The sequence below is a fragment of the Sceloporus occidentalis genome, unplaced genomic scaffold (genome assembly GCF_023333645.1).
Source record: "Sceloporus occidentalis isolate IW3139 unplaced genomic scaffold, rSceOcc1.0.p SCAF_5, whole genome shotgun sequence".
Lineage (NCBI taxonomy): Eukaryota > Metazoa > Chordata > Lepidosauria > Squamata > Phrynosomatidae > Sceloporus > Sceloporus occidentalis.
The window spans coordinates 146,506,605-146,531,592 of record NW_028316985.1 but is presented as its reverse complement, the minus strand read 5'-3'; the positions used below and the strand labels follow the sequence as shown (position 1 = coordinate 146,531,592).

The 24,988-nt window shown below is 44.0% G+C and overlaps 1 protein-coding gene across 1 annotated transcript in view; it reads right to left on the bottom strand.

Annotated features, from left to right (window-relative positions):
* The window catches only part of MAML3 (mastermind like transcriptional coactivator 3), a 384,133-nt gene extending 360,427 nt beyond the window's left edge, over positions 1-23,706 (bottom strand). The window contains exon 1 of the mRNA XM_089525771.1: positions 22,928-23,706. Coding sequence (XP_089381897.1) covers positions 22,928-23,425 — 498 coding nt within the window. The 5' untranslated portion in view covers positions 23,426-23,706. The remainder of the gene's footprint in view (positions 1-22,927) is intronic.
* Between the last annotated feature and the right edge of the window lie 1,282 nt (positions 23,707-24,988).

Sequence of the window (24,988 nt, the reverse complement as noted above, 5' to 3'; positions counted from 1 at the left end):
TTATCTACCCTGTTGCTACAGACCTCAATGGAAAGCTAAACTGGCACAGACAACAGGACAGACTGTTTTTTCATTATATTCAACAGAAACCTTCATTAGCATTATTCACTCAACTGCTGTTTGATTTGGCATTTTCTATTGCATAACCTCGGAACACTGTGTTATGTTCGGTCAAAGGCACACGAGACCTAATGAGCACAACCTCAATTTCTGGATTAGCTGCCTTGGCCACATGCCACTCCCTCAGCTGTAGCGCCACTGAAAGAAATAGGACTAATCCAGACTGAAAACTCTGAAGTCTATATGTAGCCTATATGAAATTATTTCTTATACTCAGCTTTGTCAAATTGTAGCCTCAAACACACTTATAATTTTAAAAAGGTTTTTAAAAGGACAGAGTTATCAAAGAAATCACTATGAGACAGGGACATGCTTAACTCTTTCTGTAACCACTATGTAAGAGCTTTGGAAAGTTCTTTTATTTTTAGTGTAGTTCAAATGGGTCATGCTGGCTGGGGAGTCTGGGAGTTGCAATCCAAAACAGTAACTTTCCCAAACTCTATAGCATAGAGTTCCAAATGCATGGTCCCTCCCCCTACATTTCAAACCTAATTGGAAAGGGAAAAATCATGAAGTGGGGCTGCTACTTCTTCCTGACATTGGTCCTATCACAAGCATTTCCCCATGCAAACAGCCTGTCAAACCATTCCAAGCATTTGTGCATAATATGAAATTAGGGGGTTATTTTCTGTTATCTACAGCAGCACTTAGTTTACAGGTTAGAAGGGATGAGAATGTTATCAAATTCCAACATATAGCAACAAAGCAGCTGCCTTAATGGAATTAAGTATGATGGAAAAGAAATTGGGTGTAGCATAAAACACTGAATTCTTGTGGCAAGCACATTAAAAAAAACCAAAACCTTTCCCCCATGAAGAATTCTATTTTCAGAAATAGTAAAAGAAAATCTCTATAGAGAAGTCTCAGTTTCCCTCAAGATGTCTCTTACTTTCTTCTAGTAGTTTTCCCAAACTTTTTAATAAGCATATCCATCAGTGGAATCTTGTCTTTGCTCACAACTCATCCAGCTTACAATATTACTTGGAATAAAGCTGCATAGCTATCTTGTACTGAATTGTCTCCTGCATCCACTCATCACTATTAGCAACTTTTCTTGCAAGTCTCCACTGACCCACCATTAAGACATTTCCCTCTACATCCCATTTTCTATCTTTATCTTCCATTTAGAAATGCTTATTTCTTTCCCAGGGAGGAAAAAATACTGCAGGTTTGCTGTTTTGTTGTTCATTTCACAACCCATCCTTCCTAATTTTATTCTGAGTGACCATCTGTTTGTATACATAGTTTTGAAATACTATTATAAATAACAGAAAGAGCATATTTGTTCTATATAAATGATATTTAGATTGAAACTTTTTAAAAATATATAATAAAAAATAATATGTAACAAACAATAAAAGACAGCTTTTCTTGTAGTGATGAACACTTTAAATGGAACATGACTACTTGTCAGGCAGTTTGAATAGATGAAACGGCAGCAAGGTACAAAACATTAATGAATATGGCCCAGATTTGTTACACTGCTTCCAATAAGTGCATGTTGGGCTGTACACACATCCCAGAGAGATCAAAGTAACCGCCCTTAATGAAAAAATAAATAAAAATAAATACTATCTATGATCACATATTGAACTAATAGGCTCATGAAGAAGGAATTAAAAAAACCCATTCGATTCATAAGATAATCATATTGTGTATATGCAATACAATATAACTAACTTGTAATTAATCCATCCATTTTGAAGTAGGCCTGCTTTGCTCTAAGGCAGAGGTAGCTAACTGTGGAAGGCTAGTGGACCACATAAGCCCAACATCAGTCCTTGGAGGGCCATACCCTCACACTACACCCATTCCTGCAACAACAGCAATGAGGCCTCAAACACACTCTAGAGGATATGATGGTATTCTCACAATTGCTTCGGTCCTCCAGGATCCTACAAACAGTATGGATCATTTTGAGGCAAAACAATTTTTCGAAAACAATTGCAAAACTTTTACATACACATCCCCCCGAGGTTCTAAATGTGGTGGAAATGCCCTCCACATCTCCTAGATGTTATTTTTAGGTATTTGGGAGCAAAAATCCTTTTGTAAAAGCAAAAAGGTCATGAGGGGACACATCCAGCCTATGGGCTGCACTTTGCTCACCCCTGCTCTAAGGAATCAGCAGGGATGCACAACATGTCTATTTCAAGTTGGAGAAACAGCCTTAAATGAGCCAGAGGCAAGGCAGTAGTAGAAAAGTCTTGTATGAACTTATTCTTGCAATGACATGGCATCAAGTATTACTGAAGTGCCTATTGTCTTACTTAACTAGAATGTCATGTTTTAGAATCCTTCTAGGATATCTTTTGATGGATTCTACATTTCATCACCTGTTGGTTTGCACAAATGTCCTACAGTGGTAGTCTAACATTTCATGAATTGCCAAACACTTACATGTGATGTTAACAATTCCAAGGAAATTCTGTAAACACCTGAGAACAACAATAACCTTCCCATCTCCTAATCTATCATTGTGTGTATCTACAGGTATATGTTTGAAAAGTGAGGAAACAAACCTTCCCCCACCCTCTCATCCAATCACAAAATTAATCTGGAAGTGTTGGCATTCACATTGGAATGATGAGATTGTCTGAAATTTAATCAAACACTCTTAATGTTTCCACTTTGGAATAGTAAAGGTATCACAACCCCTCCCATGTAGTGGAAAAGTAGTGTTCTTTAAGTACTTTAAGACACAACAAACACAATGAGTCAATTCTGAAGCAACAATAATCCATGTTCATCTGTCAGACTGGAGGAAATGGCAAAATGTGACTTCCCACAATCTAGAAGTTCAAGTTTCTTATCTTCCCAGAAGTCTCACAAGGTAGAAGAGGGAAAACAAAAACCTGAAGCCTATCAAAACTTATATCAACAAAATATTTGTCAGTACATGTGAATAGAACAAATGATTGGCCAGGCTACTATATTTGCAAAAACCTGGTTCACATTGCATCCCAGCCATGTCTATTTGTATGCCCATGTGCATGTGCTTTGATTCTCCCAAAGATTTGTGTGGTGTCTTATGTAGTTTAAGATGTATGGCTAACACTGACATCACAAAATGGACACAAAAGAACCCAAGAAACGACAACATAGCAATGTAAGCCTCATAGGCAACAAGAAGAGATAATACAGTATATGCAGACTTGGGAACCAAGAGATACAGAATCAGAGAGTAGAAAGGGACTGCAAGAACCATGTAGTCCAACCCCTGCCATAAACTCTCCTGAAAGATAGCCATCCAATCTCTGTTTAAAGACTTTCTAAGAAGGAAAGTCTCCCACCTTCTGGAGCAGTTTATTCCACTGGCAAACAGCATATACAGTGGGCCCTTGTTATCCACAGGGGTTTGGTTCCAGGAACCCCCTGTGAATAACAAAATCCGTGGATGCTCAAGTCACATTAAGTACAATGGCATATCAAAATGGTGCCCCTTATATAAAATGGGAAAATCAAGGTTTGATACTTGGAATTTATACTTTTTTTGAATATTTTTCGTGGATGCTTGAATCCATGTATAAAAAATTCGTGGATAAGGAGGGCCAACTGTATAACTCTAAATAGCTACAATTAAAAACAGTGTCTCACAATGGAAAATGTATTGGGGGTACATCAGAAACTGGTATGAATTCCCCTAGCTAAAGCATCATATACACCCAGATTATTCCATAGCAGGTATGAAACTAGAGGAAGATGCCTTAATTGAAATCTACAATGCTGAACTGCTATTATTCACCCCAGATGATGGGATGCCCATCTCTTTTTCTGTATTGTATGAGGTTAAGTATACATCCTGAGCAAGCTATCCATATTGCCTTTGGCTGTATCTTGTTTTAGACTCAGGGCTTCACCACCCAGGTTGTTCTCATCACACCCATTGGCTCATCTTTGTTGTTGTTGCATCTCCACATCACTGCATTGGCTATTCGATGAAGTCACTAAGAAACCACTTTCTGAAATTTATTAATTTGACTTGCCTCCTTTTTCTCTGAGACTAGAGTTGGATCCAGGGCATCTCACAACATGATGTAAAACAGGCACAAATAACTACTTGCTTCACAGAACCCAATTTGCCAAGAGCCTCATTAGCCTGCCCTCCCACATTATCCAGCTCTGGCTTGCAATGACCTCCTACTGTCAAAAGAGGCTTGTGCTCTGTAAGCACTCAGTTCCAATCACCTTGGGTCCCTTTCTTGGCCGAGCGAGAGACTGTACACTGAGCATCTCCAAGGATTCTTTCCTCTACTGTAGCTTTCCTGCCCACCAGTTGCATCTTTAGCAGGAATCTAATGATTTCCTTCAAACCCATTTTTGTTCTTCTGGAGATCATTTCTCGCTAGGGTAGTCTTCAATACTCTTCTCCTGCCTCTGTTTAGTAGGATTTTTTTTAATTCCATCTTAAATCTAGATTGTTGAAAGGCCAAGCAGTGCTGTCTTTCCTGATGGACTGGATAACAGCCAATATCCTGCTCCCCCCCCACACACACATTTTCCTCTTTTTTAAGTGTGCTCCCCCACTGCTTTCTTTTCAAACCCTGAGCCCTTTTTGCTCATCCAAATCCTGTAATAGAGTATGTTAATAAAGACATGGATCAGAACTGTGTGTGGAAAGGGATCTGGTACAGACAACAAAGAGAATATAATAATGTACAAAGTGATGAAATTTTGTGCGTGTGCCATTCCTGTTGCTCCAGCCACTCCACTGCACATACTGAGAGTTCAGATTTTAAAAACTGCAGGATTAAAGCTACCAGAAGCCCTGATTTGCTTAGCTCCAGCCCTCTCAGAAAATGAAATCCATCTTTCTCCAATCAGTTTCAGCCACACATGACTATGGCCTAATTTTCCAGGCCTTGCAGCCCATACTTTAAATAAGAATACTTCTGAAGCTGATTTACCCATCTGAAAAGTTTCTTTTCTTTCTTTTCTTTTTTTATCAAGAAGAATCTACTGAGAAATAACATCATGAGTTTGAATTACTAGAACATCTCTAAAATGTGCCACTGCCAAGGTTACAAGAGTCAAATCCATTTTACAGTCCCTACTAGAGTAGACCCATTGAATAAATGTGATTTATTAAAACAATAGTTATGTCAGTCCCACTGATTCAGTTGATCTTCTTGAAAATGGCATTTGGAGTTAACACAAAGAATTCTTATACTTGTGTAACTCAGAACATGCACAGCTTTGTACATAACTGCAAAGTATACTCTGCAACTGAAGAACATTTCCCAACTGACTTCAGTGTGCTTTTGATCAAGTCGCTTGATAAGAAATATTATTACTTAGCAATTTGAACCTTGATCCCATAGGGAAACTTAAATCTACAGCAGCTGCTTCTTCTTCTTCCCTCCTGTGACTTCTGAGTAACAATTTTGTGAAGTTTGAAATAGCCATGAAATGTCATGATTTCATATCTGTTTTCCTATGGAAGCACAGCAGCAGGTCTCTGGAAAAATAAATACATTTCTCACTTTTTTAAACATAAGTATTCAGAAAACTCTTGATTACTAAAGACATGCCTGCCATATGCATCACTACATGTTTGCTTAGCCTGTTACTGCAAACCTGTTTAATCAACTGTTTAGCTGAACATCAGAGGGAACAGGAGATGGACAATACATAATTTGCTTCAGATATAATACTAAATCAAAGTTTACTGTTAAACTTTTACTGTTTACTGTTAAAAGGATGAGCTGCAGCAAACTTCAGCCTAGTACATTTTTGTTATGTCCACTGACATGGTCCTGAATCAGAATTTGAAAGATTTTACTTCTTTGGTGGAATAATAAGAGCTTGCCACATCATCTCAGTCTCAACAAACAAATCTTAACTAACATTAAAGGGAACAACAACCTAACTTCAAAGCAGAGTTTATGAAGATGTTCTGTTTTAACTAACCATAGGCCCAAAACAGATGGGCCATGTTGGGGGCGTGGTGTTTACACAACACATGCCCCAAACTTGGCTCCATGCTGAGCCTGCCCCAACCCAAAAGAGCCAGGCCAAAAAGCAGCAGAAAAGCCCCACTCTTTTTTTGACAGCCATTTCAGGACTGTGGCAGCGGCCCTGATCAGGACCAGGCACGTGCAGTTGCTGTGGTCCCACAGCGATCAGCCCTGTCTGCTTGAGGCCATAGTTAAGATTGACCATATTTAGCTGAAACTGGAAGCAGAAGCTTTTCATCACTTTGTGGCAATAGGAGATAATGCAAGAACTTGGATGACTGCACACTGCAAGTTAACTTGAGACTTGTAATGTTTCCTTCAATTTCCTCAAAAATTACAACAAAGCACAGAATAGTCAATTCCAAGAACATATGCTATATTCTGAACAATAATATAATGCATCACTTCTCAAAATATGTGTCACACAGAAACCTGTCCTATACTACATCAGGCCACTGAACCATCTTGGTCAATATTATCGACAGCAGGAATGGCCTGCCAGAGTTATTGAACTGAAGCTCCCATCACCCCTAGCCAGTATAACAACAGGTAAGGGATCATGGAAATTGCAGTCTAATGACGTATGGAGGACTACAGTTCTCTAATGGCCTACATAGACTTGTCAATAGCTCTCGTATTTTAAACAGGAATCTTCTCCTCAAACTGACCTGTAAATATTGGAGACTGAATCTTGCACCTCTTGCCTGCAAAGCATATTGTCTACTATTGAATTAACATATGTTCTCACTTATTTGAAGGACTTTTCCTATACTTCCTGTGTGAAGCATTTGGCACATAATTCTTAGGGGAAAGGTTTCTCTTAATTTTTAAGAGAAAATTTTTAGCACTGCCATTTTTTAAGAAACGAAAAAGCAATATTACCAATTCAGTATGATCAAAATCACCTGCACAGCTAGTCTAGCTTGGATGTTGGTTATTGATCCAAAAGGAGAAATCAAACCAATATGTATCTTCTAGCCTTACATTTTTCTTTATCCTTCCACTTAACAGGATAGGAATAGTGTATGGTCATGGAGTTCTCTTTATGCACAAGAGTATCAATTCCAGCTTTCCATACAATCCCAGCCTTATGAAGATTCAATAAACTAAATAGCTTGCTCGGTTGCTTGTGACCTCTGGGTTGATCTTAATAAAGCTATTATTACCTTTCTGTTAATACTGGATTTTTTTCCTAATGGGATCAACAGAGTTACCTGTATTTTTTTCTCTGGAACTGAAGCTAAAATTTATATTGTATTCCACCTAAATTAAGTTAGCCTAAATGTTTGTTGTCTTTGGGGTTTTCTTTTTTCTACATCTCTGATAAAAGTGAAATACTTTTTCTCTATTATCACGAGACTGTAAAATCCCTCAGTCAGCTGAAGTTCCCCACTGCAAAATGCTTTCCAGAATTCCATGTATGTTTATCATGGTATAGATCCCACTGGATCTTATAACTGAGTGAACATGTATTCCAGTTATGTATACATTGGCTGATAAGAGCACAATCTTGAGCTTACTGAGTAGGCTATACTGAACACAAGTGGGATTTATGTCTGAAAAAGTACACATACAATTATGCTACACATAGTGTAATACAAATTAATAACAGCACAAAATTTATTCTTACTGCCCCTTATTGTCATGGTCTTGGCATCTCTACCTTTTAACTGTAGATGGGTTTGGGCAAGGATCAAACACAAGAAGTTGAAGTCTCTGCCTAGCTAACACTGTGGTTGGCCAAAGCAGCAATCTGATAAATGTAACAGACTGTGTCACTTTCTGATCAATGTAACGGAATCAAACAAAATGTAAGCCCCTGTTATACCCTGATTCTTATAAGAGACTTTAATGATTTTGATGCTATTATCGATAGGTGTCCTTGCTGTGAGAAACTCTGAATCTGAGAAACTCTGAATCTCAAAGCACCATCATTAATAAAGAGACAAGAGGACTAGCATTCACTTGACTACTATAAGTTAATTATGTAATATTTCATTTCAAAAATGAAGAAGAACAGAAAATTGCACTTAATGGTGGACCAGGAAACTATAACTGATTTCAATATCAGAATACAAAAACATTTATATACTGTACATGATTGTTTCATTACTGAATATACAAGATGCTTTGCATCTGCAGGTCTTAAAAAATCTTAGGTTTATAACACAATCCCATGTGTATTTACTCAGAAGCAAATTCTACTGTGTTCAATAGGATTTACTTCCTAGTAAATGTATTTAGCACTGCAGCCTTACGCCAAGCTGAAATTAAGCAGACAGATGAATATATGAAGTCTTAGACCAAAACAAATTAGAATTCAAGGAGTCAAGGTTGATTCTTTTCAATTCTGTACTTAAAATCCTGCATAATCTTGGCAGACCTATACCACCACCAGGGAAATGGAAAGTAAGATTTTTATGCATCTAAGATATGGGTGCTACACAGTTCACCATGTGGTGAGTTAGCAGGGTGGGGCAGGAGCATAGCACAATCTCTTCATAATGAGAGCTTGTTGACTTCTCTTTTATAGGGGCTGCATACCTTGGTGCTGCCTCCAAGGAAGTGAAAAATAGCCAGCCAATGAATTTAAACTTTGGTTTGAATTAATTGGCTGAAAGGCCCAACCCAAGTGACCCCTATGCAGGTTTCACTCTGGCCAGGTGGGGAGCTAGTTTATCTCCACATGTTTTGGCAGTTTATTTGAAGCAACGTCCCACCCATCCACCCCTAATTAGGAGACCTGAAGTTTCATTATGTGTAACATAGGTATTGTCAGCTATGTCTTTGTATTGTTGCTTTGTCACAACTTTTCATGATGGGTACTGAATTCAGGGCATTAAGGTATGATGGGCCCCCCTTAAGGAACTCAGGGGGTGTGGGGCAGAAATGCTCATGCCTAGCTCAGGGGTGGACACATGTCCTGCACCATGAGGGGGCAGAGGACCATGCTGGGGCATCCACCATCTTTCTGGTTCCAGCTCAGGGCCAGATGGTCAATATCAATGATCGACAGATGGGTCGGTCAGTGCCTGGATCCAGACCTATGTATGTGCCAACCCTGTCAGCAGCTGTAGCCAATAAATGTTGTGGCCTTCCTCTTCCATTCATTCTCTGTGTTAATGTGTCACTTTCCAACACGTAAATGTTGTCAACCATTTCAACTTAAGGACTTTACTTATTTTGGATCTGCTCAATAAAGTCTCCCCATCTTTGACCTTCTTTCAGGTTTTCTTACACAGAAGCTAATAACAACATCTGTTTACAAACTTCCCTCCCTCCATTCCACTGGATTCAGCCATAGCACTCTCGCTCTAAGTATAAAACTAAACAGTCCTGCTGACTGCCCCTTTCTCTCTCCTTCCACTGCCAAATCTTTGTCAAACAATTCCTCACCAAAATGTGCAAAACCTACATCTACAGCTAAATTGCTTGTGCCCTAGTTATTTCTTTCTTGGACTATTGCTTCTTGTTCACTCTTTCCTGTTCACTCTTACCTCTTCCGTCAATTCAGGTGGAATTTCTGCTAAAATAATCTCTGTTTCTCAATCTATTACCCTTCTCTTTCAGTCTCTCCACTAGCCCAGTGGCATATTTTTCCCAATGGCCAACCTAATCCTTCTGTTTGTTTCCTTCCCCAACCCCCATCCCTTTCACTTTCTCTCTCTCCTTATTCTACTTCTTACTCTCCCCAGATTCAAGCAAAAATACTTCCAGCTCTCCTTGTATAAATGCTACTAGAAATACATCCAGAGTTAATTCCAACCACTTAAAGTGTTATATTCATCAGTGAAAAAATATCAAAGAATTCAGCACAATAGTTGTCAAGATCAAGAAAAAGAAAGACCAAAAGGGACACTTTACTAGCAAAGACTGCTATCTTCTGCACTCTTATCTAGAAAAAAAACTTTAGTAGACACAGTAAACTTTATTTCTAGGCTCAGGCTACATGTACACTGCAGAATCAATGCAGTTTGACACTGCTTTAATTGCTATGGCTCCATTTATGGAATTCTGGGATTTGTAGTTTTGAGAGATGTTTAGCCTTCTCTGTCAGAAGCTCTGCTACCACAAGAAACTACAAATCCCAGTAATCCACAGGATGGAGCCATAAGTTAAAGTGGTGTCAAACTGCATTAATTCAGCAGTGTGAACACTGCATCAGTCTCTAAAGCTACATTGCAATCCATAATTATCTGAGAATAAAATCCAAATAACTCATAGTCAACCTACTTGTGTGAGTAGCAGATCCTTGAGTTTAAATTATATCTGCCACAGCTGTGCAAAAATGGAGGGGCACTATTAGTAACACAGAGAAGGAAATGCAGAAACTATCCCCTATCCACCACTTACTTCTGGAAGACTTGTTCCCTGAGATCTCTTTTATCCCAGCTGGGATTTACATTTCAGGTAATACATTAAAGGCACCAGAGTCTGTCTGATCTCAGTAGCTAAGCAGGGTCAGTTTTGGTTAGTACTCAGATAGGAGACATTCAATGATGCTGTAGCCTAGAGGAAGGAACTAGAAAAGCCACCTCTTAAGATTCCTAACCTAAGGAAACTGATGGAGTCACTGACTATAACTTGATAAGTGGTGTAAAAGTACACACACATTGAAAACTGGCTAAAGAAAAAGTGATGAGGAAGAACACTCTGAGGCAGTCACACACACATCTGGGGGAATGCGTTCTCTTGTGCTCTTCTGTGGCTTAAACCTGAATTTCTACATACTTCTGGTTTATACAAGACTGTACAAGATGTGACTTTAAACAAGGGGTCTTCCTTTGTCATGTCTTACCATAGGAGGTCAAAGAGGTCACATCATAACAAATTAGAAACTCAGCACTGAAAAGCAGAATCATAATGGATTATAATTCAGAGACAACTTAATTTAGCAGAAGAGGATTCTCAAGATGGTTTGCAGCACTGAACCATGTTTGCCACTGAACATGCAGCAAGAATTATATGTTCAACACAGTGGGAAATAAGAGAGCAGATCAACTAGCAAAGAATGGGAGTAATGAATTGATGTTTCTTGGAACTAGCTTCATGATGATCAGAGGAGCATTTTGGATGGATTACAGTATTTCCAAAGAATTGTTTAAAAAAACAAAAACAAAACACCTAGCCATGATGACATTAAAAATAATAATAATCCAGTTTTATGTCAGAAATATTAAACTGTCTCTATGACTGGGAAAATCCTACCCCTGAATTATGCTTTTAAAAAATTCTATACATTTTCCTTTACTATTCTTTTTGGGGGAAATGACCCCAAACTTCATCAATTTTTCTGGTACATCCATCTAGAGGAAATGCATTAAAAACTTCCTATTATTAAATAAAGCCAATAGTTGCCAAAATAAACCACTCATTTATATACTGCACATCACGTGCCTCCACAAAAAATGGGGAACCTTTCTTTTCTTTCTACGCAGCAGGCCACATGCCCTAAGGGAAATTTCTCTAGGGTCATGTACCAGGGTTGGGTGAGGCCAGATACAGCTGCCAAATGGGGGTGAAGCCAAAACAGGGAGGGCAGAGCAGGAAGTGGGCTACCCATTTTTTGTCACTCTCTTTTCCTGTTCTCTTTCCCTCCCTGATGAAAATCTGCCCACCAGTACAGCAATTATACTTAGGGAAAAAGAGATCTAATTTTTAGAAAGTCTAACACATGAAGAGGGGGTTGAGGAGGTCACAACCTAGATCAAGACCCTACAAGCCACATCCCTAGCTTACAGCAGTGTCCCTCCCATGTAATTAAGTGAATAAAAACTTTCTCTGAAGCAGAATATCAAATTATGTTTTACAGTTTCATGTACAGGTCACTTCCAGCAGAAAAAAACTTATGGTGCCCCTTTGGTGCTGCATCACGTGGATGCAGCACCGGAGAGGCATCATCATGGCACACGCCATGTGGACTGGCGAGCACCAAAATGGCGCCCTGGCGGCGGGGTTAGGGCATGCAGTGTGGGGACACTGTGCCCTAACCACACCCACAGGCCAGCACAAAGTGTCAGTCTGTATTGCCTCTTAATCCAGTAAATTAAAGAGGAAGGTCTTCAACTGCTTCAACTCCTTACAAAAAAAGTCTTCACAGCAGTTTGAGAACAAGCCTGTCTGAATTGACAGATAATTTCTTCCACTAAACATGCAGTCCATAATGTCAAGATACATTCAGTCCAGTTGTATGCATTACTTCTGTTTTCACCTTTGGAGTGTGATGAAAGGAAATGACAAGTAAAGATGACAATTGAGAATGATAAATATTTGATAAAATTTGTTCTGAAAATGGTAGTATAAAATTACTCTGATCTCATAAAAGCAGGAAAGGATAGACTGACCCACAATATACAGAGCTGTGCTGTAAATTGTGGCCTAGACAATACCCTAAGGCAGTGTTTACCAGCCTGGTGTTACCAGATGTTTTGAACTTCAGATCCATCAAGCTCTATGCACACTGGGAGTTGTAATCCAAAAAAATTGGAGGGCACTAAGACAAGGAAGTTTGCCCAAAAATAAGATAATGCCTCAGATTAGAGAAAAGGTAGAGTGGAAAGAACTTGTGTTATTTTGATTTTGTTGGACTACAATTCTCATCATTCCTGATGGTGCTGAGTGGTGCTGATGAAAGTTGGGAGTCCAGTATCTGGAACAGAACACTGGTGAAGGTTCCTTTTCAGTAGTAAGAAGGAAATCCTTACAATGGGTCTTGCTCCTCCCATACACTTAAAAACCATCAATCAAATTTCCCACCTTAAGTGGGAGAGCTAGCCCTCCCCTTAGTGATGGTGTAAAAGCTCAATTCTGGCTCCAGACCAAAAAAAAAAAAAGGTATTAAACACAACAAAACGCCAAAATTAGCCTCAGCATGATAAACTCCGTTATTTAGGCCCACCTGCACAAAGGACATGATAGATCCCACTGATGCAGACTGAGGAAACACCCCTTTGTTCCTACATCATCTATAGAATGCCCACCAGGTGCTCATACAGACATTTTATGGGAGATCTTCGAGTTGAGAGAATGGTCTGAATACCATCCTCCTCATAGCCTTCTGCCACTAAGCTTTCCTGCTCAGCCTCTAGACATGCAGCCTTAACCAATCTGAGTCAAGAAGTAGGAAGCCTTCTTGATTCATCAGATCTGGCCAAATGGGTAGCACCCAACTTTCCTGTACATGTTTGTTGACTATCTCGGAAGACAATGGCCATCGCAGCCACCAAGGTACTATCAAAATCACCTCTGCCTTCTCCATTTTAATTTGCCTCAACACCCTGGACAACAGCACATTTCTGGCAAACTTATTGGCAGCACATCAAAGGCTGCTGCATCCTTCATCCAAAATGTTGATGCAAACCAAGGAAGCTTGTGGTTCTCCGTTGACACAAAGAGAGCCAGCCAAACTGTTGGACCACTGTGTGAAAGACCAGTGAGTTCAAAGCCCATTCTCCCTGGTTCACACTCTCCCTGCTCAGCTAATTGGCCTGAGAATTCAGCTGCCTCTTGAATACTCTTTTCTCAGTTACTGGAGATAAGCTCCATGCATTGTAACAGGAGTATCACCTCTCCCATCAGAGATTGAGAACAAGTGGTACCCTGTATGTTTATATGGACTCTGATGGACATCTGGTCCATTCAGACCAGAAAATGTCCATCCCAAAGGTCTGCTGTAGGTTGGACAGTGTCAAACATACTGTCCACAGTTCTAGTCAACAGATACTGTACATGTTCTCCTTCTTCTCTATCTAAAGTAAGGAGAGAGACTGAAGTGAATAGGTGCTATTCTTATTCCTCACTTGCAAGGAAGAGAAACCATCAAAGGCCTCCCTCCTCTGAAGTTCTCCAATCTGAGAGGTAGATTAGGATGGAGGAATTACAATTGACTCTTCGTATCCATGGGGGTTCTATTCTGGAGACTCCCCACCCCACAGATAGCAAAATCTGCAGGACCTCAAGTCCTGTTGTTCCCAATGGCAGTGCAACACGACTACATTGGTGCAGACACATGCATGTGACGACATTGTGGAGAAGAGGGCAGGGCCATCCATAAATGCTCCAACCTGAGAATGGCAAGCCTGCGGAAGAAGAATGTCGACTGTATACCTCTGTGAGTATCTAAAATGATGGTGGCTCTAAAGGGCCCGCTGTGTGCCAGAATCCTCTAAGCTAAGCCTGTGTCAGCATTTTTCATGGTAATTACACTCAATCAGTCCATGTTGGATAGTCTCCCAACCCCTGAGCACACACTGCCTGGTAAACAATCAAGCAAACCAGTGACACAACTCAAGAGAGAGGACTTGTCCTTCAATAAAGAGGGGGAGGAGGGAACCAGGCATGACACTGTTATTCGCCCATATTGCCAATGCTGTACTTGTCACAGCTCTTGTGTGATAAACTATGCCCAGCAAAGCATTGTCACAGACTTCAGCTGCCTTAAACATGGCTGCATATGATCCTCCAATAAGGGTAAGTCAGTCTGTCATCTAGACACACCCCATGGCAGGCACCTTTGACACTGTGCTTGCACCCCAATTCCTCATCTGAAGATAAATCAGAACTGTGGGCTAAATTCATTCCCCTATGGCTAGCTGTCCCCATTAGGGTGGTTGAGAGGGAAAATGCTTCTCAGCCACAAGAAGGCCTCTAAAAGTTCTTTTAAATTGCTGGTCACTAGAGCAACAATACTGTCTTCATCTGTGCAAGGCACAGACTAGTTCCATTCAGGGTGACCAAATTGATTGTTGTTAAGCCCTGTCTCCGAAGTATGTGGGAGAAGCAAAACCCATAGTAAGGATCCCTTCCTCGTCCTGCCGGAAAATGCCTTAAGTTCTCCACTCCTGATTTGCAAGAATACCCTGGCTAGGTGCTCTGCTCTCAAGCACCATAGCAGTGCTTATGGAAGCAGAGAGAAGGGAAGCTGTACTGAACTTAATACAAGGCATCATATAGGCAGATGCTTCTGTTACAGTCAGCCTTTTGAGGGCCAAATGCTCAGAGGGAAGCAGCCTCTCTTGTGCTCTGTTGATTTCATTTGTTGATTTTTAATGGTTTGTTTTAACTGCTTTTAACTTTATTGAGAGTTTAATTATATTTTCACTTGTAAACCTTGATAATGTAAACCTTTCAGCAGCACAATGTAAACCTTTTACCAGCATCTGTTTTAACTCCAGTAAGCCATCCTGAATCCCAAACAGGGGAAAGGTGGGATATAAATAAATATAGCAATAACCACCTCAAGAGCCAGTGTGGTCTTGTGGTTTGAGTGTGAGATTATCACTTGGAAGCCAGGAGCAGAATCTCCATTCAGCCAGGAAAATCTTCTGGGTGAACCTGGGCAAGTCACACTCTCTCAGCCTCAGAGGAAGGCAAAGACAAGCCCCCTCTGAACAAACCTTGCCAAGAAACTACCATGATATGGTCACCTTAAAGTCAGAAATGACTTGGAGACTTCTGGGGATGTGGACAATGAAAAAAACAACTTCTCTACCCAGTTTCAAAACTGAGTTAAAGACTATATTGTTTAGAGAAGCATTCCCAGAGGTGAGCCCCTCTCTGACCCAGGAAGCCTCCTTTTAACCATCCATTAAGAAGCCAAGCCCTTCCTCCAGTCCATCTGCCTTGGTCCAGGCCTCAGAGATGGAGAAGAACTGCTGGACCTGATCCCCTTCCCCACCACCACTCCCTTCTCCTTTTGTGTCGTGTCTTCTTAGATTGTAAGCCTGAGGGCAGGGAACCGTCTAACTAAAAGATTGTATGTACAGCGCTGTGTAAATTTACAGCGCTATATAAATAAAGGTTAATAATAATAATAATAATAATAATAATAATAATATACAAAATAAATTTTGGTATCTCAGCACCCCAGAGAATAGGTATAATCTTTGTTGCTAGATTTTAAGTTGGGGGTGTGTGATTAATGCATCTTGCCTCAGGTCAAGTGCCAACGCTCAGTGGCCCTCTGGTGCTCCATAAAATCTACTTCATTTCCCTCAACACTATCAAACAGTACCACAAGTGGAAGGTGTAAGTTCACTGCAGCTGTTGTTTCAGTAGTAGGAAGGAGGAAAGATGCTTCTTCCTTTCCTCCACATGAAATCACTCATAAAATGGATTTAAAGACACTGTAAAAGACCTCCTAGCTCTCTCCCAGCAACTTCCTGCATTTCCCCAGAGTTCTGCCACACATACTGGGGAGACCCCACAATCTATTGAGTTGCAATTCTATTGTAAGTCTATTGAAATCCTCCCTATGAGCACATGTTTTCAGCAAAACTCTCTCCTTGTTTATTGTAACAGCATAAGAATAGCATTTATTCTTTTTTATAAAATCAAACAGCAAAAGAAACAACTGGAAAGACACACTATCAGTATCCAAACAATTTTAATAAATAGGCTAACAGATTTCATTAAACCAGTGTCTTTTTAAAATGTGTTGTGTATGCTTAGGAGCAAGATAGAATGAGTTGAGTGAGGATTAGTCCAGGGACCATAACATCACAGTCTTAAATAATGAGGCATTTTTAAAGAAGGGAATTATCTTTAACTCAGCTTAACTATATTTCTACAACTCCAACAAAAAAGAATATGTAAAAATAAAATTTAGACCCAAATACAAACTATGCCAAGATTTATTAAATTTCACATGAGGAACATATCCGAGATACCAGGCCATTCTTTATTACAGGCTGCATCCCTAAGAGTCCTTTTGATGAAATCAGATATCACCATCTGCTTTATTATTTCTGATGGAGGCTGCCATGTCTAACCTAGACTTCCCTTGCATGCTCAAAGGACCCACCTCCTGGCCATGGTAGGGAGTTTTTCTCCAGGGAGCTTATCAGACAATTGGAAGTATAATCCAGTGGCAATCCAAACGTAATCATGGTGTTTAACGTTATTGCGTGATAGACTATCACATGCAATTTTGGGCAATGGGAAGTCAGTCCGAATGCAATCATGGGGTTTCACTTTATTGCATGATCGACTACCACACGCAATTTCGGGCAATGGCAAGCTATTTTTGGGCAATGGGAAGTCAGTTCAAATGCAATTTGAATTCACGTAAATTTGCTGAACTAGCAAATTCACATGAATGCATTCTGGCCCCCCTTCCTTTTCATTCGAAATTAAGAGAAATTCCTCCCGTGTGATAAACTCTCAGCAAATAGCAATAGCATGTACATTTCTATACTGCTTATCAGTGTACTTAAGCACTCCCTAAGCGGTTTACAATGTGTAACCTAATTGCCCCTAACAATCTGGGTACTAATTCAACTCTACGATTCTATGATTCTATAATTGTAGCGCCCTGTGGAAGGATAGAGAGCTGAGTCGACCCTGAGCCTCTGGCTGGGATTGAACTCGCAAGAGGGGTCCCTGCTGAGATGCAAATGGACTTTAAATTTCCTGGATTTTGAAAATCTCCCTGTTGCCGCACAGCCAGAAGGAGGAGGGTCCTGCCTGCAAAATATATCCTCCCCAGCATACCATCTTTACTAAGGACTGAAACAATATCTGACTAACATCTCCAATTATTTGTTTGTTTCCTTTCTCCTGTTTGGTTTGTAACATCTTGCCTGATGAGGAAGCCCATGCAGCTTTGAAAGCTTGCAAGGAATATATTGTGCATTTCGGCTGGCCAGTACAGGTATCACTGCTGGATTTTTGTTCGCATTAACCTTGCGGTTTAAGAGCAAGCGGCTGCACCACAGACCTTTACCCACTGCGCCACCAGGGCCAATCTCCCGTGGAATCTATAGAGATGATCGAGAAGGAGCCTATTGTTTCAACTAGCAGTCAAGGCAGGGCAGTTCAGAAAGAAGGGCTGGCAGGGGGAGGCTTTTGTCTGCAAGGAAGGACTCCCTGAGTGAGTGGCAACCACATGTCCCCTTTTATGAGCAAGGAGGGCTGGGGGAGGACCAGGGCATGAAACATAGTGCTTGTGTGTATGTGTGTGTGTCCCTCCCTCACAGACAAAAGCTTCCTGTCTGGGCATCAGGTGCCTCCCTTTGTGCTTCTTGTCTCCCACTCTCTTCTTCCACTCTATTCCTCCGTAACAACACACAGCCTCCAGCCCTTTTGTCCAGAGCCAGGTGGAAGGAGGAGGAGACAGAGGGAGTCTCTGCCCGCCTGGGTCTCCCTTTCCTGGGTCTGAGCCCTGACTGGTGATGCTCAACATGGGGGGGGGGGGGGGGATGGGGACTATTTTGGCATTCCTCCTGGGCATGAAGTGGAGGACAAGTCCTGGGGAAAAGAGGACCTCGGTCATCCTGAGGGCCTACTATGGGGGTGGGTGAGGGAAGGGGGGTCATGGTCCATTCGTGGTTTTTCCCCCTTATTCCTAAAATAAAGACACTCATAGAAATAGAGCTCCTTAAGTGGTGATGCTCAACATGGGGGGCTGTTTGGGGATTGCTCCTGGAGGGAGAGAAGGCTGGAATGGAGGACGCGTCCTGGGAAAGGAGGAGCTGCTTCCCCCTGCCTGCCCGGTCTCTGGGAGCTGCAGGGGCTCCTTGCTCAGCCTCTTTGTTAGTCTTAAAATAAAAGCCATTCATGCAGTAGAGAGAATATGGCAAAGGAGGCTGTCTGGGTCTGCGTCTCTCAAGGCAGCGGACTAAGCCAGCTTGGCTTCGACGAAGGAGGAAGGGAGGGAGGGAAGGGGGCGGCCCTGGGAGGCCTGGGAAGGCGGGAACTGGCCGGGAGAGAGGCCCTGGGGAGGGCCCAGTCGGGAGCCAGAGAGTGGCCCCTCCCTGCCTCCCTCCTTCGACGGGGAGCAGCAGCAGGAGCAATCCTGGCCTCCTTCCCTGCTCCCTGCCTGCCTCTTTGTCGCCGCAAGAGCCGGGCTCCTGGTCTGCTGCTGGCACTGCGGCTCACCTCGCCGCCACTCCTCCAGCCCTCCTCCTCCCATCCGCTTTGCAAAGGCCGGCGGCAGGCTTTTGTCAAGCCAGGCAGACGCCAGCTGGCCCGGCAGGGAGAGGGAGGGAGGGAGAGAGAGGAGGAGGAGGAGGCTGGGGCTTCCCAAACGCCGGCAGCAGCAGCAGCAGCAGAAGAAGAAGCAGCACCAGCAACCAGAGAGGAGGGGGAGAGAGGGCTCTCTCTCTCTCTGTGTTTCAAAGTCACTCCCACTTTGCCAGGACATGTCCTGGAAATGTCTGCAACGTCCATTTCGGCCTTTTCTGTCCGGGAGGAATTCCCACTAAGAAGTATGCATTTAGAGCTCCATGAATGTGTTGCGCTTTTATTTGGGGAATAAACATGCACATGGACCAGGAGTCCACATCCTGGGCACTCAGAGACTGGCCGCCTCCTTTTTGCAGGGCGCATCCTCCAGTTCAGCCTTTTCTGTCCAGGAGGACTTCCCAAATGCCTTCCCATGTTGAGAACCAACACTAAGAGGCTTTCATTTCTATTTCTATGTTTTGAGCTTTTACTTTGGGAATAAAAAAGAGGATGGACATGGAGGTTGACCAGAAGTCCTCCTTTTCTAGAACACTTCAGCCTTTCCAATTTCTTAGCATAATTAAGAAGCAGGCATTTACATTTATATTAGTTTTTAAAAGCTTTTTATTGTGTGATGTCCTCTATTTTTTGAAGGTCCTGCATCTGTGGTGTCTTGTCCTTCAAGGTAGTTAGGGCATCTGGTCACCCACAGAAGCACATGCCCTTCCTTCCTTCCTTCCTTCTCCAGCCTTGCAAACCCCACTGAACTTGGACACACAAACCCTCCCGGGGTTTATTTCCCTTCACCTCTGGGTTCAACAGGGGTGCCTACCTTTATTTCTGACTGTAACCTGAAGAGGTAATGGCAAGGGGACCAGGCATCCTCCTTTTCCAGGACATGCCCTCCATTTTAACCTTGTGTCCAGGAGGAATTCCCAGATGCCCTCCACGGTGAGCATGACTGAGCAGCATGAATTTATATTTCTATGAGTTTTTAGCTTTTATTTGGGAATGTCCTACGTTCTTCTTGAATGTCCTACACTTTACAGTGCCATGTCATCCTTTGTGGTTGGCACACCTGCTCACTCTGGGTAAGAGAGTTTCACTGTTTGAAGGTTTCACTTCACTGAAGTGGAAGAGAAACACAGGCATTTCTACTAATTATCTGGCAAATTTAAAAGAAGTCTGAAAACTGTTCCTCTGCCTGCCTACTTAGAGAGTCCCTGTTTTCCTACACACTGTAGAAGGAGGAAATCGGAGAACAGGACTACAAAGTGAAAATTCAGTTTGGAAAAAAAAATCATCTCCCACCCCTCAAGTCTTCCTCAAATCAGCCTAGATTCCGGTCAATAGTCCCCTAATCACATCCACATCGCAAGCAAGGAAAACATACAGTCATAAACTACATAATGTATTCTGTGCATTTTAGTTGGTTAATAAAGGTATCACTTTTCTGTGGATTTGGGAGGTTATTGTACTTTGCTGTATGCCCAACAGGGCTACCCACCCCCTGGATAGATCATACACTGTTTTAAGGTTTCACTGTTTTGTGGCTTTTGGATGATATTGTACTTTGCAGTATGTCCTCTATTTTCCCCTGGCTGTGTTTGTTTGTGTGTGTGTGTGTGTGTGTATATATATATATATATATTTTCTGGGCCACACTACTGGAAAGGCAAGCGCACAGGCAGCATTCCTGCCACAACAGATCTATAAAGCAGCAGGAGCCCCCAGTTTCTCCCCTCCAAGGCTTCAGATGCAAGGAGAGGAGATTTAGGGCTATTGTGGAGTTTTCTTGGCAAGATTTGCTCAGAGCTCCTGAACTCCTCTCAAAAATCCATCCCCTCAAGTTGTGCTTTTTATTCCTGCCTACGGCCCACCCACCCCTCTCCCCATCTGGTATTGTACTGGGCAGACTGGGGGTCCTAATCCATTTGGAGAAATTCAGCAGCAGGGTCTTGTGCTCCATCCTTGAAGCCATACTAAAGGTGGGGAGGGGATTTCGGCCGAAGGCAAGCTTTGTGACCCAGGAGGTCATCTCCTTTGAGTGGTGGAGAAAGAGACAGAGAACACCCTGGACAGGTTCTAGAACAGATCAAGCCCAGATTCACTCTCTCTGGGCCCAAACAGAGAGGCCAAAATAAAGCTGTTTCCAGTCACTTTGGAGGTATGCTGTTTAAATGATACATCCTAAAAACTGGAGTGCAGCTTTCGCGCAGCTTCTGCCCCTTAAGATGTGTGTGTCATTTAAGCACCACACCTCCAAAGTGATCCGAAGCAGCTTTATTTTGGCCTGTCTGCCCCCCCCCCCCCAAGAAGCCAAGGTGACTAAATTGAGGCTGTCCTCCTTGGACCACATTGTGAGAAAAGTCATAAGAAAGGGCAAGGATGTTTGGAAAGGGGGCAGTAGGAAGAGAAGGAGCCCCCAACATGCCAGATGCTGAGACCATCAGGGAGGCCCTGGGACTTGCAGGGCCTGGGCAGAGAGCTTGAGGGCAAGGGGTCTTGGTTGCAAGTGCCTCTTTCACAGGGTCGCCATACATCCAACAAGTGACTCGAGAGCCGCTAACAACAACGACAACAAGAAGCAGAGGCCTGCTCCTTCCCCGCCTCTCCTAGAAGGGCGAGCCTGGCAAGCGTCACTTCCTTACTAGCAGCCCCGGCTCGCCCTCCTCTCTTGGCTGCTCTCTGGTGTAAAGCCTCTTAAAAGGCCAGGGAAACTGGAGGGTGGGCTGAGTGTGTGTCTTTCAAGCCAGCCCAGGCGGCTGCTGAGTGGCTGGGCGAGTTTAAAGAGACTGCTTTGGGCTCCTCCTCCTCCTCCTCAGCTCAGCTCAGCACCTGACTAACTTTCCTTCCTCCTCCTCAGCCTCTCACTCCCGCTTGGCAAAGCCAGGCAAAGAGGGGCGCCTGTCTCGGGGGAAGCCCCACTCGGGAAAGGTTGAGGGGGCAGGTCTGCCGGTCTTCCTTTGGACGCTCGCTTCATCCCACTCTGTGCAAGACCAAAGCCCTCCGTTTGTTGATATGTGTAGGAAAGAGAGAGGGAGGATATATACACGTGTGTGTGGATATAAAGAGAGAGGGGGAGTGTATATATACACATAGTGTGGAGGGGAGTGTGTGTGTGTGTGTGTGTATGCGTGTTTGTGTGTATACTAACACACACACAGTGTATGTGTGTGTATTGCCCAGACTATCCAGATAGATAGTCTGGGCAAGAGAGAGAGAGAGAGAGAATAATGCCCAGACATACACACACACACACACTTTGGGCAATGCACTCTGTGTGTATGTGTGTGTACACATACAGTACACACACAAACACACACACATATAGAGAGTGTATTGTCCAGACTGGGATGTGTGTGTGTGCAATAGGCAGGAACAAAACCCAAGACTTTGAAGCGACCAATATCCGAGGGGAGGTCAAGGCAAAGGCGGCAATGGCAAACTTCCCCTCTCCCTGAACCACTCTTGCCAAGAAGAATACCCCACCAGAGACAGACCCTCAAGGGCTGCCCAAAGTCGGAAACGACTCGAGAAGGCACCGCTTTAACTCTTTCCTGTCTCAAGGCTATGGAAGTCTGGGAGTTGGGAGTTTGTTGTGGGGCGCTCCAACTCCCAGAATTCCATAGCCTTGAGACAGAAAAGAGTTAAAGCGGTGTCAAACCAGGTTCTTCCTCCAGTGTGGATGCATCCCAAGTTGCCTTTTTCGTTATAGGACCAAAGTTTCCTCTCTGTCTCTCTGTCTCTCTCTCTCTCCGCCCCTTGCCGAGCCGGAGCCAAGCATCCCTCCTTCCCTCCCCTCTTCTCCTTCTCCCCATCCGTCCAGCAGCAGCAGCAGCAGCAGCAGCAGCAGGAGAGGCGTTGCCAGCATCCCCCCCAAAACAACGTGCTCCTCTCTTCCTTACCATGATCAGCGTGTGGTTCCTCTGCTGCTCCGCCGGAGCCGGCTCTGCATCTTGAGGCTGTTTGCTGGGATGCTGTTGCTTGCCTGCTCCTGCTCCTGCTCCTGCAGCGCTGGGTCCGGCTTTCTTGGCCCTTTGCTCCAGGCTCCTCTGGTAGAGGCTGACCGTGTCCCTGCGCTCCAGCTCCAGCTGCTGGGCCTGGGCTTGCTGGTACCTGTTCTCGCAGTGGAGGTGGTGCCTCCTGCAGCCCTCGATGCGCTGCCTCAGCCGCTCCACCACCGTGCTGTGTTTGGGGATCGCGCTGCTACCGCCGGCAGCAGCAGCAGCAGCAGCAGCAGGAGGAGGGCCGTGGGGTGCGTTGTTCACCCCGCCGAGGCTGCTACTACTACCACCAGCACCGCCGCTGTTCAGGGTAGTAGTAAGATTATGATTGTTGTTGTTGAGGCAAAGGCTGCTCCCGTTGGCGGCTGCAGTAGCAATAGGGGCTGGAAAATCCCCCATCCCTTTCCCGGTGCACACTATTTTGGAAGAAGTTTGGACACAACACACTCAACACAACCTCCCTCTTTCACACACACACACCTCGGCTCCTTTCCCAAGCGTTTTGGGACACTCTTTACCATGGAGGAGAAGTCGGAAAATAATAATAATCAGGACAAATGTCAGGAGGATGGGAACAAAACCAGCGCCAGCAGCAACACCTCTTTTTCTTCCTCCTCCTCCTCCTCCTCCTCCGTCCAGAAAGAATGAAACAATATTAACTAACAGGGGAGGAAAGGAGCCCAAAATCTAGCTCTGGGGGAGAGGAGCTGCCGCTGTCAGCTTGAGAATGAGCAGCAACAACAACGGAGGAGGAAACTGGGGAGCAGCAGTTGTAGGAGTAGTAAGTAGTTCGTTGGCCAACTCCAAGGCAAAAGCCCCAAAGGGATCTCAGCTCAGTCGCCCTCCTTGGAAAGGAGCCCTCCTCGGCCCAAAAGGAAGCCCCGGCCGAAGAGCTTCGGGGTCGTCGCCTTCTTCTTCTTCCCCGCCATGGATTGGAAAAGCCAGAGACGAGCCAGCAGCCGGCGAGGCACCTTTGGGAGGACAGGAAGGGCAGCCCAGGAGGGCAGCCTCCCCACGCCGCCCCGGCAAGGCAAGGCAAGGCAAGGCAAGGCGGCTTCCTCGACTGGGCTTTGCTTGCCGGGAGACAGAGAGACAGAGAGAGAGAGAGGGAGGGAAGGAAAGAGGGAGGGAAGTTTGGCTGTTTTGACGCCGCACCGTGTGCTCAAAAGTACTTTGCCTCCTGAGTTGTGTTTCTCAAGAGAGGAGGGAAACAAGGGGGGGAACGCGCACACTTGAGAGAGAGAGAGAGAGAGGCAAATCCTCCCAGCTTCGCACAGGTGAAGAACCCGAACAAAAAGTCGCCAAGTCTGGCACCACTAGGCAGCCTGGCCTCCTCTTCCTCCTCTTTTCCTCCTGCTCCTCCTGCCACCATCACACTGAGCGAAGGCGGCTGCTGCTGCTGCTCTTCTTCGTCGTCCCTTCCTCTTCCTCCTCCTCCTCCTCTTCTTTTTCTTGCTCTCCTCCTCCTCCTCCTCCATGCCAGCGGAGTGATACCAGGACAAGAGCCTTCAATAAACAGAGCCAGCTCCTCCAGGGCCGGGAGGGAGGGAGGGAGGCAGGCAGGCAGCAGACCCGGGGACAAAGTGCAAAATCCGGCCCGGACCTTGGCGCCAACAGGAACGGACACCACCTCCTTCCTTCCCGCCTCTGCCTCTGCCTCCAGCACTGACCACCCACGCTGCTCCTTACCTTGGGTGGAACATTAAAAAAGGAAACACACATCTGCGTCCACACTGAGGAACTAATCCGTGTTGAGCCCACTTTCAGTGCCCTGGCTCAAGGCTAGGGAATTCTGGGAAGGGTAGTTTGTTGGGGCACCTTTGGAAGACATCCTCACCTTTGGTGCCCCAACAAACTACCCTTCCCAGAATTCCCTAGCCTTGAGCCAGGGCACTGAAAGTGGGCTCAACACGGATTAGTTCCTCAATATGGACGCACTTGTGCTCTGTGTGTGGCTCCTGT